The sequence below is a fragment of the Chionomys nivalis genome, chromosome 1 (genome assembly GCF_950005125.1).
Source record: "Chionomys nivalis chromosome 1, mChiNiv1.1, whole genome shotgun sequence".
Lineage (NCBI taxonomy): Eukaryota > Metazoa > Chordata > Mammalia > Rodentia > Cricetidae > Chionomys > Chionomys nivalis.
In genome coordinates this window covers 19,832,824-19,847,663 of record NC_080086.1, presented here as the reverse complement: position 1 = coordinate 19,847,663, position 14,840 = coordinate 19,832,824, and the positions used below count along the sequence as shown (strand labels likewise).

At 36.2% G+C, this 14,840-nt stretch overlaps 1 protein-coding gene across 1 annotated transcript; it reads right to left on the bottom strand.

Annotated features, from left to right (window-relative positions):
• Window positions 1-8,741: 8,741 nt before the first annotated feature.
• Window positions 8,742-14,371, bottom strand: LOC130885582 (NKG2-A/NKG2-B type II integral membrane protein-like). Its single transcript, XM_057787146.1, has 5 exons — window positions 14,185-14,371; window positions 13,789-13,881; window positions 12,250-12,419; window positions 10,416-10,516; window positions 8,742-8,859 (listed from the first exon to the last, which is right to left on the bottom strand). The coding sequence occupies exons 1-5, from the start codon at window positions 14,369-14,371 to the stop codon at window positions 8,742-8,744; spliced, it is 669 nt and encodes a 222-aa protein (XP_057643129.1).
• Between the last annotated feature and the right edge of the window lie 469 nt (window positions 14,372-14,840).

Below are 14,840 nucleotides of genomic sequence, written 5' to 3'. Positions count from 1 at the left end.
ATACACAAATAGGTGGCTAACTCTCCACAGACAGCAAGGACGGAACATTGAAACAGTCCTCCAGTGTGTTCTATGAGCTAGATTTCCCTGAGGGACTTAAAGACACCCACGCTCCAGTTTGATTCCCTGCTTAGAACTGTGCCTCAGTGGCTCTACATGGAGCATTTCAGTGTCCCCTGAACTGAATGGGCTGCTGAAGACAAGGAAGCAGTGAAAAGATCCATCTCCTGTTAGGCCTCCTGAACCTAGGTTGGTGAGGAGCTCACAGGAGGCCTCTGGGGGCTGAATAACAAAAGTCGAAAGTCAGTGGCAGAACCCAGGACAACTGTGACAGTGAACTAAGCAGGCTGCCCCAGGAGGCTCAGGGTGAGTCAGTTGTGGAAAGTAGATTTCTCACTAACATGTCTCTGAAGGCTGAACAGGAAATTCTCATACCCGACTGATTTTGAAATCAGTTTTTCTCATCACACCCTTACAATGTAGGTCATTTTGTCTTATTGAAAGGACATAGTGGTCAATTGAGTGTGTCATTTTCCGAGTACCTTATAAGAATTGCTACGTGTTCTAAAAAGGTGAGAGAGGATTAATCACCAAGGTTCCTCTTTCAAGAGATTCTTAGACAAATTTTCTCTTTTACTGAAAAATATTTTTATAAAATATATTCTGATTGCAATTTCTCCTTCCTCTACCTTTTCCAGTTCTTATACACCTCCCCTCCCATCTGACTCCAAACCCTATTTTTCTCTTATTGAAAACAAACAGGAATCTAAGGAATAATACTAAAATAAATAAGTATAATATTAACATAAATCAAAATAAAACAAATCATAATAAGAAAAAAGAACTGAACAAGAAAAAGAGTCAGAGAAAAAGAGTCAAAATAAAAATAAAAAAAAATGCTGCAGAGGCACATGCATTCACACTCAGGAATCCCTTAATAATCCAAAACTGTAAGTTATAATAGATGTGCAGAGTATCTTTAAGTTAAAAAACAAATAAACAAAAGAAAATGAAAACCTGACTTAAATTTATGAGACAACCTTCCAAGATGTCCTTGAGTTTGTTTTGTTTTGGTCATTGATAGCTGGGCATGAGGTCCTCCCTTAAGAATGGTTTGTTTATTCAGCATTACTCTCTTTAACAAAATTAAATTGTCATTTGCAAGTCACCACCAATTGGAGGTAGCCTATGTGTTAGATAGGAGGTCTTGTGTCCACTTCTCTCTTCAGTTCTAGGACCCCATCTTTGCTGACTCATGCAGGCCCTGTGCATGCCGTCATGGTCTCTGTGAGTTCATTTGTGTGCAAGCCATGTTGTGTCTGGAAGGATCGAATCCTTGGTGTCCTCCATCCCCTCTGGCTCTTACATTCTTTTTGCCTCCTTGTTCACAGTTCCTGGAGCTCTGGGGAAAAGATTTGATAGAAACATCCCTTATAAGACTGTAATTTCCAAAGTCTCTCCCACTCTACACATTGTTCATTTGTGGCTCTCTGTTTTTGTTCTCATCTGATACAAAGAGAAGATTGTAAGCTGGGCGGTGTGGAATTGCATGCCTTTAATCCCAGCACTTGGGAGGCAGAGGCAGGCAGATCTCTGTGAATTCAAGTCCAGTCTGGTCTAAAAGAACTTGTTCCAAGATAGACACCAATGGTACATAGAAACATCCTGTCACAAAAAAAGTGAGAAAAAGCAAAAATTAAAGAGAGAAGATTCTCTGATAATGGCTGAGCAATACACTGGCCTATGAGTATGGCATAATGTACTTATGAGTCATTTTGTTGCTATTTCCTTTAGCAGAACACTAGTGTTTGGTTTTCCCCTAGGTCTCTGTGCTATCAAGTCTCATGTTTTTAGACATCTAACAGCACTGGGCTACGGATTCCATCTCATGGAGTGAGCTTTAAATCCAATAAGTTATTGGTTGGTTACTTGAACAAGCTTTGCACCACTATTGCACAAGCAAATCTTATATGCAAGTCACTTTGTAGCTGGGTTGGTGTCTCCTTTTCTTCTTTAGTAGCGACCATAGTTCCTTCAAGTATCATGAACACTAGTCAATAGGGGTCAGTAGGGATGAAGTCTCTACATAGGCACCAGCTCAACTTCTCCATGTTTCATGAGTTGTATAAGGGTTGTTTTCAGCAATAAGGCTTCACTGTTAGTTTGTAGAAAGCCACTAATAGACTTGCAATAGCTTGGTTTGTTTGGGTGTTTCCATGGAAGGATTCTTATATTTTATTTTAAGTCTCTCTCTGTCTCATGTCTAGCTCTGTAGGAGGCTGCCCACACCAAATATAAATGATATTACATACATTTTTCTACTTGTAGTCGTATTGTATCATATATATCATGAAAAAGTCACAAAAACATTATTAAACTCAAAATACATTATCAACTGATATTAAACTTGATGTTTGTGTAATCAATATATTTGCTACATCTAATGACTGGTACAAGAAACACAAAAGTCATCTCACATTTTTCTTAAGATTCTTGAAGTCACTACATTTTATTTCATTTTCAAAAATAAATTTTTATTTAAAATCACTTCAATGAAATAAATGTTAGATGTGTAGATATCATTGAATGTTATCAATGTTATGCTGTGTCAGTAAAATTAAAATATTAAATATGTAGTTATATAGCTATTTTATCCTTAATTGTAACTGTTAATATTTTAATAAGAATGTTCAGTTTTAAATAACAAATTTCAAATATTACTATTTAGTAAATAAACTAAATTAAAAGGTCTTATCGTGTTACACAGAAGAATTATTTCATTATTTTAAGGTTTGCTTTGTGGCCTGTGTTATCAGCCTATTTGGAGACTTTTTTATCTGTCACTCGGAAGATCCCTATTCCTTGTCTGCCAAAATATATTGCTAAAACGCTTCCATATTCTTGTACATGTGTTTCTATATTATTTACAAGTCTCTGAAACATATTTCCTGTTTTGACTTCATAGTATTTTATTTATATTTTTATATTGCAGAAGCATATTTGACTAGTTTCATTTCAGTTCCTATGGCCATATCTCGCTTCAGTCAAAAAGTTGAGAAAATCGATTGTTCTACATCTTCTACATTGAGGCAGGCTCTCTGTTGATCCTAGAACTAACTGATATGTGTGTTCTAGCTGTCCTTTTTACTCTAACGATCTTCTGTCTCTGCCTCCCACACTCTGGGATTACCTGCTTGAGGCCACATCTGTCAAGCACTTATATGGTTTCTGTTGTTCCAAATGCTGGTCCTCAGCCGTACAAGTAAAGCATCATAGCCATTAATCTATCCCACTAGTCTACAAAGAAGAATTTTCAAGGGACAGGAAATCAAACTCTCACTTCACGTTTTCCTTTGTACACTAGTGTTGTAACAGCTATTGTATGATGTTAACTGTTGCTTTGTACAGCAATGGAAATAACATAGCAAAGATTAAAAATTATCTCCCTGCAACAGCATTAATATTTAATGACTTTGCATTGTTCATAGTTATATAAGGCATGTATACATTACATACACTCTCATAAGATTGTACATATAAAATGACACATTAATACACATATGCACAGAGAAATGTCAGTCACACATTCCTAAATCTATCCCCATATAAGGAAAACAACAACAACAAAAAAAAACACTTACACAATAAATGTTTCCAAAGTCATCTCACAAAATAACTCTTTTGAGACACAACAACTATTTAAATCTTGCCATGTAAAAGCAGTAGCAAATTTGAGGCATTGGTACCAAAGAAAATAGTGATTCCATGCATTTCCTTTCAATATTGTATATGAATAAATGTTTAAGTCTTTATCTGTGAGAATTCAATGACTAATTTTTATTGTTTATTTTCCCTAAAAGTATTGATCACTTTTGTGATCAAGTCTGAGATCAAGACAAATAAACCTGTGCAAATATTAGAACTTTGTCAATTATTGTGTATTTTGCTGGGGTTTATTGATGAGAAAATGGTCTGTCCTTAGTTAAAAGAGGTACTCTGAAATAACTAATATGCCTACAAAAACGAATTTTAATTTATTAGTTTGAAATATTTTTATAGCAAAATATAAGAATATACAATAAAAATTATTTAATACAGAAAATTATTATAGAAATTAAACTTTGAAGGACAATATTATGAAAACATAAAGGTCAAAACTACCAAACATAGCAATAGTTAATGCAACAAGTTACAAATATTAATTAACATCTTCATAAAAGTTTGCAGAGGCATGTCTTAGAGTTACAAAATCATAACATATAGATATAAAAACCACTAGACAATAATTCTGTTATTATTCTTTTGATAAATTCTGAATAAATATTTAACTAATTTTTAATTACATATATATGAAAATCTATATACAGAGATTTCTGGTGCTCAGAGTGAAAACTTCCTTATAATCATCTAAAACCTTCTCACGGGTGATAATTGTTTTTGCTACCATGAAGGAGAAGATGATCCTTTGGAGTCCAGCCACAAATTCATCTGAGAGAGCAGGAAATCTGTAGGGGGAAATGGAAGCAACGAGTAATATGGAGGAAGATAGCTTCACAGGAGGTAAAATGCATGGAGAATAGAAAAGATAAACATGTATGAAAATGCCACATCCACAAATCTAATTTTCTTTTTAGAATGGACATTTGCTTTTCCAATAAATGTTTTACTCCAAGAGTGCTTTGTAAAATGCTAGGGATTTAAGCAACATATTAGCACAATTATTCTTATGATAAATTGATTTCTTCAAAGGCAAAATTACAGAAGGAAGACTTTAATATGACATGAATTCATAAAAAGTGAAATCAGAAACAAGTTGCAATTCTCAAGAAATGAAGCAGAAAGTGGAAAACAATAAACTGCAAAATTATGATCAAGAAAAAAATTACAACAGAAAAGGTCAGTATGGACCAAAGTCGATTCCACTGAAGAAACAGAAAGATAAGGTTGGCAACACACACCTGTAAGTCTCTACTCTTAAGAGGCAGAATGCTTGCTGAGAGTTTGATGTCAGACTATGCTAAACAGTTAAACACTGTCAACAAAACAAAAGAAAGGGTTGTGGGAGGACTCAGCGGGTAAATGTGTTTGTTACAAAACTTTTTAAACTGAGTTTAAACCCTGACTCCCATATGGTAGAAAGAGAGAACCACATTCAGAGAGTCCGGTTTGACCGCATGCTCCATCAGTCCCAGTCCAGCTCTGAATGTGACTGACATTGAGGGCTGAATGAGAAGCCAAGACAATGGCACTGGGTTTTGATTCCACTGCATGGACTGCCTTTGTGGGAGCCTAGTCTGTTTGGATGCTCACCTTCCTAGACCTGGATGGAGCGGGGAGGACCTTGGACTTCCCACGGGACACGGAAACCTGACTGCTCTTTGAACTGGAGAGGGAGGGGAGGTGGGGGGGAGTAGGTGGAAAATTTTAATAAATAAATAAATTAATTAATTAAAAAAAAGGGAGAACCAACTCCTGAAAACTGTCCTCTGACTTTTGTACATAGGCAATGACATGTGTGTGTGTTTGTGTGTGTGTGTGTGTTTGTGTGTACGCACATACACGCAAATACATGACATAAATAAATGTGAAAGAGAATTTAAAAACAAAAGGCAGAAGCAATAGACACAAGAGATTGATTAAAGGGCCATGAAAAAATGTTACAAAGTTGAAAATATTTTATGTGTGATTTAGTTTTTTCCTTACAAGTTTTGCAGACCTTATGATACTGAAACTATATAAAGAAATCATTTCAGGAACATTGCCAAATTTATTTTAATAGGCTAACATCACACTGGTACCCAAACTATAAAATGACTCAACAAAAGAAGAGAATTACAAACCAATTTTCTTCATGAACACTAACATGGATGCATAATACTCAATAAAATACTTGTAAATTGAATCCAAGACCACATTAAAAAGATCATCCAGCAGGATCAAGTAAGCTTCATCCCAGAGATGCAGAGATGATTCAACATACAAAAATTCGTCATTGTAATCCACTATATAAACAAACTGAAAGAAAAAAGCACACATGATCATCTCACTAGATGCTGAAAAAGCCTTTGACAGAATCCAAAACTCCTTCATGAAAAACTACTGCAGAGATCAGGTATACAGGGACCTTTTTTAATATAATAAAGGCAATTTTCAGCAAGCTGATAACCAATAGCAAATTAAATACAAAAAAATTCAAAGCAATTCCACTAAAATCAGGAATGAGACAAGGCTGTCCACTCTCTCTGTTGTGCTTTGCTGTCCCTTTAAGGGACAAGCCACGCCCACTCTGACCTGCCCACGCCATCTGACCTCTGACCTGCCCGCGCCATCTTGTCTCTCTCTCTTCTGTTTCTTTGGCGTACGCGTTTTCTCTGACTCTTTCCCTCTTTTTCTCTTTCTCTTCTCCCTCTCTCCCTCTCTCCCTCTCTCCCTCTTTCCCTCTCTCTCTCTCTCTCTCTCTCTCTCTCTCTCTCTCTCTCTCTCTTCCCCTCCCTCCCTTTCTCCCCTTTTAATAAATGCTTTTATGGCTACTTTCTGTGTCCATGGGTCTGCTCACAACCACCGCACATTGGGAATTCTGCCGCATGGCTTCCCTCTGCCGCGGCTCGGGTGCCGGACCCTGGAGCCAGCACCCGGCACCGCTGGGGACCCGCCAGAGCTTGCTGCTCTGTGAGCCCCCTGGGGGACTCCCCCACATTGTTTTAGGAATAAGACTCTCCATATCTATTAAATATAGTACGTGAAATTCTAGCTGAAATAATATGAGAAGTGAAGAAGATCAAAGGAATACAAATTGAAAAGGAAGAAGTCAAAATAATATAATTTGCACATCATATGATTATATATAAAAGTGACTCCAAAAATTCTAGCAGGGCACACCTACATCTGATAAACACCCTCAGCAAAGTGGCTGGATACGAGATTAACTTTTAAAAGTCAGTAGTGGTTTTTGATATGAATTACCGATGTGCTTCAAAAGGAAGTCAAGACGGCGACTGGTGCACTCACCCACTGAGACGTTGGGGCTGATCTAATGGGAGCTCACCAAGGCCAGCTGAACTGGGACTGATAGAGCATGTGGTCAAACCGGACTCCCTGAAGGTGGTGGACAATGAGTGCTGACTGAGAAGCCAAAGACAATGGCACTGTGTTTTGATCCTATTGCATGTACTGGCTTTGTGGGAGCCTAGTCAGTTTGGATGCTCACCTTCCTAGACCTGGATGGTGTGGGGAGAACCTTGGACTTCCCACAGGGCAGGAAATCCTGACTGCTCTTTGGACTGGAGAGGGAGGGGTAGGGGAAGTGGGAGGATGGGTGAGGGAAATGGGAGGAGGAGGAGAGGAGGTGGAATTTTTTAATAATAATAATAATAAATAATAATAAAGAATTCAAGGAACTAATACCTACCACGATAGCTTCAAATAATATAAAATGCCTTGGGATAAATCTAAGCAAGCAATTGAAAGACATGTATGACAAGAACTTCGTCTTTGATGAAGATAACAGAAGATGGAAATGCTTCCTCTGTTCTTGGATCAGTAGAAGTATCATAGTAAAAATGAACATTTTATCCAAAACAGATTCTATGCAATCATGATCAAAATTCCAATCCAATTCCACAGACATTAAAAGAACAATATTCAACTTCAAATGGAACAACATTTGATTCTATGCAATGGAACAACATACAGATTCTATGCAATCATGATCAAAATTCCAATCCAATTCCACAGACATTAAAAGAACAATATTCAACTTCAAATGGAACAACAACAACAATAAATAGGATAGCTAAAATAGAACCAAACATGACTGGCAAAATGTTAATGAGATTATTCTTAAAGATATTCTGCTATACTCATAGACAAGAACCTGACATAATCACCATCAGAGAGCCACTAGTTGGAACTTGACAAATCCTTATGGAGAAAGAAGAAGAAGGATTCTAGGAGACAGAAGGGTTCAGGACACCACAAGAAAATCCACAGAAGCTACTAACATGGACCTAGAGGGGCTCACTGAGACAGAACTGACAATCAGGGAGACTGCTTGGGACTTATCTAGTTCCTCTGCATGTATATTACAGTTATGTAGATTGGTCCTCTTATGGAATTCCTAACAGAGGGAGTGGTGTCTGCTTCTGATACTTTTGCTTACATTTTGGGACCCTTTTCCTCCTACCAGTTGCCTCATTCATCCTGAATATGAGGGAAGGTGCCCAGTATATTTCAACTTTAAATACCATATTTGTTGATATCGCAGGTCGACTAGGCTTTTCTGAGCAGAAACAGAAGAGGAGTGGATGGTGCAGGGGAGAGAGGTTGGGAGGGGAAGAGCAAGTGTATGTACACATATATGGAAATGTAGTTAATAAATGAAAAACCTAGTTATACTAAGGAAACTCAGTTTATCATCTTTAACTTCCAGCTGAGTAATTCTAGAATGTCCTATGACCACAACACATTGGATGGTAAATTTGAAATGTAACAGAACTTCTACAGGAACTGTCTTTGGATATATGTAATCTGTTATAAAATTTAATATTATAAGTGTATCTTGAGCAAAAAGGTTGAGATACATAAGTAATATTTGTACTTTCGTGTGTCTAATATTCTTCAGTGTTTGTTTTTGAAAAAAATCACAATTAGAACAAATAACATAATTCACTTTAATATGTACACAATCCTATTTTCAGGTTATAAAATGCAACATTACCTGACAGACTCCAAGTGCAGCTGTTTTAGTTGGTGAACTTATGCTTACAAAGATATGAATGTAAATCCGTACACTTATCTGCTGTGAGGCCAGAGGATGACAGCACGACACAGTTTTGTTCAACATGGGAAACTTCTCTTATCCTGCAATGGTGGAAACACGAAATGCATATTTACTTTATGTGGATAATTATTAAATGAATGACTCCTATAAATATGTGCAAAAGAAGGATCTCATGCAAGTTGGCAATGGCATCTTCACTATGGTGTTGTAAAGTCTGATTATTATGAAAGCCAAGTAGCCCATTCTTCAGATTCACATGATCAGTTCATGAAAGTCAGAAAATGTGATGGACTAGCTCAATCGGGGTACTGTGTGATTTCTCTTTGTATGCTGTGAATACCATTGGTTAATAAAGAAACTGCTTTGATCCAATAGCTGGGCAGAGGTAGGCAGGGAAACTCAACTGAATGTTGGGAGAGAAAGAATGGAGTCAGAGAGAAGCCATGTAGCCCTGCTGGATATAGACACCGGAACTTTTCCCTGTAAGCCACAATCTGGTGGCTAAACACAGAATAATGGAAATGGGATAAATTAATATGTAAGAGCTAGCCAATAAGAAGCTAGAGCTAATAGGTAAAGCAGTGATTTAGCTAATACAGTTTCTGTGTGATTATTCTGGGGCTGAGCAGTCAGGAATAAATAAGTAGCCTCCTCTCACAACACCAGAGCACTGTGAATGAGGGAACAGGGTCTCAGGAATAGGTGAATGACAAACAGACACAAGACTCAAGGGAATTGCATCTGAATGCGTATTTACTAGGCATGATGCTCATCCTTTATACAGAAAAGATTTCTTAAAAGCATGTGTTGTTTTTCCATATGTTACAGATTATTTTTAGAATCATTAGATCAGATACATGAGAAAAGATTTTCATCAGACAGATGTTCCAAGTGACAGTTTGCGGTTGGTCATCTTAGACATGGCTGGGCATTAGTTTTGATATAAATCATTAGATAGACTATGAATTTATGGCATTTTGAACTAAGGGCAAGTAGTTGTGGTAACCAGTCACACAGACTACAGTATTTTTATGTTTCTGCAGTCTATACAGAAGAACTTCTTTCTATCCCTTTCTCCACATTTCTAACTTCTCTTCAAACATGCCCCCAAAACCAATCTCAAGACGTTACAGGCATTTATGTCTCTCTTCTATCCTTATCCCATTTTTGCTGAATCTGTCTAAATTGTTTAATTAAGTTTGCCTTTTTTTCTCTATTTACTAAACACCAGATTAAACCAGGAAACCTTTTTCCCTTGAATGCTAACACATCTTCTTCCATTAGCTTCATTACTCCTGTATATGGCAATGTCTCATCAGTAGACTCTGGAAACTTAAGCATACTATCTTCCCTTCCAGAAGAAAGAAGACTGTATTCCTTCAAACATAAGCAGGTAATCCCAAAAGTGCAAGGACTCCAATGCAGGAAGCACAGCACATACACCCCTTCTCTGCGGGCACTCTTTCTTGAAGCTTGTGTTACATCTTACATGCGAGATCATGCTGACTTCGCAGGAGGTGGCGTGATAAACATCATTAGCCTGTAAATAATTCAGCTTCATTTACAGACACCATTCTTTTGAGGCATTCTTTGTATGATATTATTCTTATTTATTGCATTATTCATGAAAACTTACTTTGGTTTGAAAGTTGAGTCTTTTTTCCAAACCCAGAGGTGATCTCTGCTCTCCCGAAAGACGCTAGTCCATGCAAACAGTGAGAGGGATATCAGAAATTCCTACCAGGGAATCAAGGAATTTTATCAGTATGAAGGCTCTTATTATTTTTTTAAATGTACTAGTATATTCTGTCATAGTATGTTTATTATCCAATATGAATCTACTTATTAAAGTTGAGAAGATTTCTTACATTGCCAAAACATTCAGATATGTATGTCATGTTGACAGAGAATTAACTTTTAAATGTTCATAGTTATAAGTTTTATTCTTCTATCAGTGGGAAATTGGAAACTGATCTATGCAACTCAATAGATATTTATGATAAAAACACAAGCATAACAGGTATTCAAACATATTTCAAAAGTTATTTATGAAATTCTCTGGGTATTATGCTCAAAACAATTTTTCTACTGTTTCTCACAGATCAATTTTAAAAGGAAGGTCATGGTTTACTTTTGAAGAAATGAGTGATGCAGTGGACAAAGTTCCTGTTTTTTGAATATCACATTATCAATAAGTAGCTGAGCCTCAACTACTGTCTATCACTGCAGGAGTGGATTACTGAAAGGGTAGTACTAAATCTTCTCTTGGCTACTGTTATAAATAAAGGGCAAACTTGGAGAGTTCTAATAAAAGACACAAGCAAAGAATTCTGAAACAAAAAGCTGAAATGTCTTGACACCTGAAGATGGAGGACTACAGAACGGCAGGACAACCTGTGTCTCTTGTCCAGTGGAAGAAAATGACCGTACATGCTCTCTCTCAGATCGAAACAACAAAATGTTGATTATGAGATCTCTCCTCCATGTATAAGACAGACTGGCCAACAGTATTAGGCAAGGCTGAAAGCACGTAATAGGGTAATTCTTCATATGAAGGGCTTCTATAACTTTCTGAAAAAACAGCAGTGTGGGACCTAGTGTCAGGGATCCCATAAGTACAAATGGCCATATAAGATGCCTCTTTCTTTGAGGGTGTAACACTCATGTCTTCCTTCAAGCACCACCAGATAGAGTGGGTTTTAGAATGTTATGTTTGCATAATACAGAATTGTAACATTGCAAACTGCAAATCAATGCAGGAGCATAGATCAATGTTTGGCTGAAAGAACAATAGTGTTGGGTCTCAACCTTCCAAATGTTACAATGCTTTTATACAATTCTTCATGTTGTGATGACCCAAAACCATAAAATTATTTTTGTTTTCTACTTCACAACTGTAATACTGCTATTGTTATGGATCTTAACATAAATATCGGATATTCCCTATGGTCCTGGGTGACCCCTGTGAAAGGGTCCTCCACCATCAAAGGGATAGCAACACACATTTTGATAACGACTGAATTGCAGGATTTCCATGCAAAAATGCATACATTTGATCACAGTCTTTTAAACTCAAATGTATGTGTCTCAAAAGTCAACTTTAGGCAAGTTCTGCAGTCATTTCTCTGTGCCTAGTTATCTTCTATGATTGCCTCCACCTGTTCACGTTCTGATCAGTGTTAACTCTCATACACATATAGGTACTTTTGTGTATGGTAAAATTAAATGGCAAAGTTAATTTCAGAGTAAATGCACTTACACAAGAATGGTTTTCATAAAATAAGAAATATCTGGAAATAAGTATTCACTACCAGTATACAAATATAGATAAAATGTTCTAAAATAAAGCAATGAAATATTATAAAGAGTTGTAAATACATGAAACATGTGTAAGAATATGAATCTACTCCACACACATCATACCGACAGGAAAAAAGGTTAAGCAATGATTGACACATGGCAGCTCTTACCTGCTCCTCTTCACTATCTATGTAAAGCAGACTAGAGTTTTTGGCTTTGCAGGACTCCAAACTGTCAGTCCAACTTTTTTTCTCCCCACTAATGTAATAACAACTGTGGGAATATGACATCCACTCCTTTGGACAAGAACTACAAGGCTGTGCTGAAGAATGATTATTATCTAGAAGCAACAGGAATTTAATAATAAAAGTTAATTTATGTTTGCATATTTTTGAGCATCCATGTATAAAATATACCTATGAACTCCAGATGCTTGTCCTTAGAAAACAAAATGCAGACTCAAACATACTCAAGCATAGTAGCAACCTCTGGCCCATAGTTTTATATCTTATCATTCTCCTCCTATAAATACATCATTATCTTGGCCTGGCTTAAGTTAAACACAAATTATTATGTGTACAAGCATCAGAACTTTGACAAGTAAAGTATACCTTTTGGACTTTTGTTCAGGAAGGATTGGATCTGCTCCTTTGGTTCAGTATCTGCAGGGTTAAAGTAATTCTTATTAAATTATTTAGTAAAGTAAAATGGTGAAGAAAGATTATTATCCATAAGCAACATGAATTTAATAATGAAAATTAATATTGTTTTTAGTTTTGGACATTTATATAAAGTATTTATCTACACAGCATAGAGTCTGATAAATAAAAAATATGCATTCAAGCACACAAAGAATAGAGTCTGTCCTATAACCCCAGTGTTATTCATGTGGCTAAACTAAATACACAAGGCTTTACTCTAAAAATTTCAAAGTCTCTGAACATAAATAAGTTATATCCTAGAATAGTGAGTTCATTTCTGTATCATCAAATTTCACCAGTTGGAAAATAAAAGCAATTATTAAAAACTTTGCATGGTTATTTTATTCCTATTGTGGGACAAAAAGTTTATCATCGTTAATGTTTACTGATGAACATGTAGTGTTCATGTTTCTAGATTATTTTATCTTAGAAATCTAATACCATCTTTGCATAGTTTTAGTCAACACAAAATATAATGTGTACAAACATCAGAACTTTGACAAGCAAGGTGTATCTCTCTCGGTTCTAGTCAGGGAGGAGTTGATCTGCTCCTTTGCTTCAGGACCAGGTGAGTTAAAATAATTCTTATGAAAATAAACATGTAAAATGTTGTAACAATTTTAGTTTCCTAGTCTAGAGATGATGTACTATTTTGAATTAGGATACTGGAGAATACAATTGAAATTGTCAAAAAATAAATAATATGGTGAAACAATTGGAAAAAACTACATCAATGAAAGCACACATTTCATCATCTTTTCCCATACAACCTATGACAAAACCCTTTCAAATACTCTCAGTAAAGAGTTTCCCAGGTTTTAAACCATGTATTTGTGTTATGAAATCATTAATAAACCAAAAGCAAACACAATAGCTCTGGTATTCATGATGTTGATAAATTCATAATAACATTCCACATTTAATTCACATGCATAATTTAATTAAAAGTTACTGTTCTTGATAAGTTTTGAAAGGCATTTTTAGTCATTATTTTAAAAACACGCTTACGTGATTTGGCAACTGTAATAATTAAAACCATTAAGACAAAACTGACGATGCTCAGGATCACAGTGATGAGTTTTTCCAGAGGAGATGGAAAACCTGCAGAAAGAAATGTAGGGATGAATAGTGGCAGTTCACAAGGTTTATGTACACAAAAATCCACGTACACAGTGAGTCAAACAGACAAACGTTGACCCCAGATCCTTCTCTATACCGTTATCATCTGTAGGCAGTCTCATCACAAGAGAGTGATCGTAAATTTTTGCAACAGAATAACATCCATGCTCACAAATCATAAAAGCATGGACAGAGTTAGAGTTCTCAGTCTTCACAAAGAGAAACCATTGCCACCTCTGCACCTATCTAAGAGCAGTTAGAGTGAGGGCCCATTCTGTGTCTCACCTTTGCACCAACAGTCCCTACAGATTGAGGGATGCTCTGGAGAAGTATTTTGAAAGCTGAATTCCACATAGGTGATTTCCTGCTCATTTACTGAGATGGAGCTGCGGGTGTCCCTTGGTTGCCTTTTCTGGTCTCTTGAATCCTTCGACACATTCAATTCTATGTAGGTGACTCTTTCATTACTCATCTCGGCAGCTGAATGATGCCAGGGCCTGTGCCATGCAGCTGTTCACTGAAAGGTACACATTCTGATGCAGCCATGGGTGGGGTTTGGAACATTGGAGCCCATTTTGTGGTTTTAATTTGTAATCTGTTTTTCCCCTTGAGCAACGAACTCATATACTGTGGTAAAAATAAATAAGCAAATAAATAGTTTTGAAAGACAATCCACTTTTGGCAAAATATTTTTGATAGCACAATAACTTTGTGAGGAATAAAGATATCTATAAACAAAAGAAAAATTTTACAAATTAAATTTAGTTTTCATCGGTGTAACACTATGAAATATTTAAAGTTTGCATCAAAGATCCCTATACTATAAAGAATAGTTATAGGAAAAAATGTTGCATTAATTTTTGCAACTTAAATTTTTATTGTCTTGAGAATTTCGCATATGAGTAGCATATTTATATCATTTCTATCCTTCTCTCTTTCTT

Bases quoted from the DNA above. Each gene is read 5' to 3' on its own strand.
- LOC130885582 (XM_057787146.1), bottom strand. From the start codon at position 14,371: ATGAGTAATGAAAGAGTCACCTACATAGAATTGAATGTGTCGAAGGAT. The intron at 13,882-14,184 runs GTGAGACACAGA...TTCTTTCTGCAG, and splicing joins TAGGGACTGTTGGTGCAAAG to GTTTTCCATCTCCTCTGGAA. The intron at 12,420-13,788 runs GTAAGCGTGTTT...TGTTGCTTCTAG, and splicing joins TATTACAGTTGCCAAATCAC to ATAATAATCATTCTTCAGCA.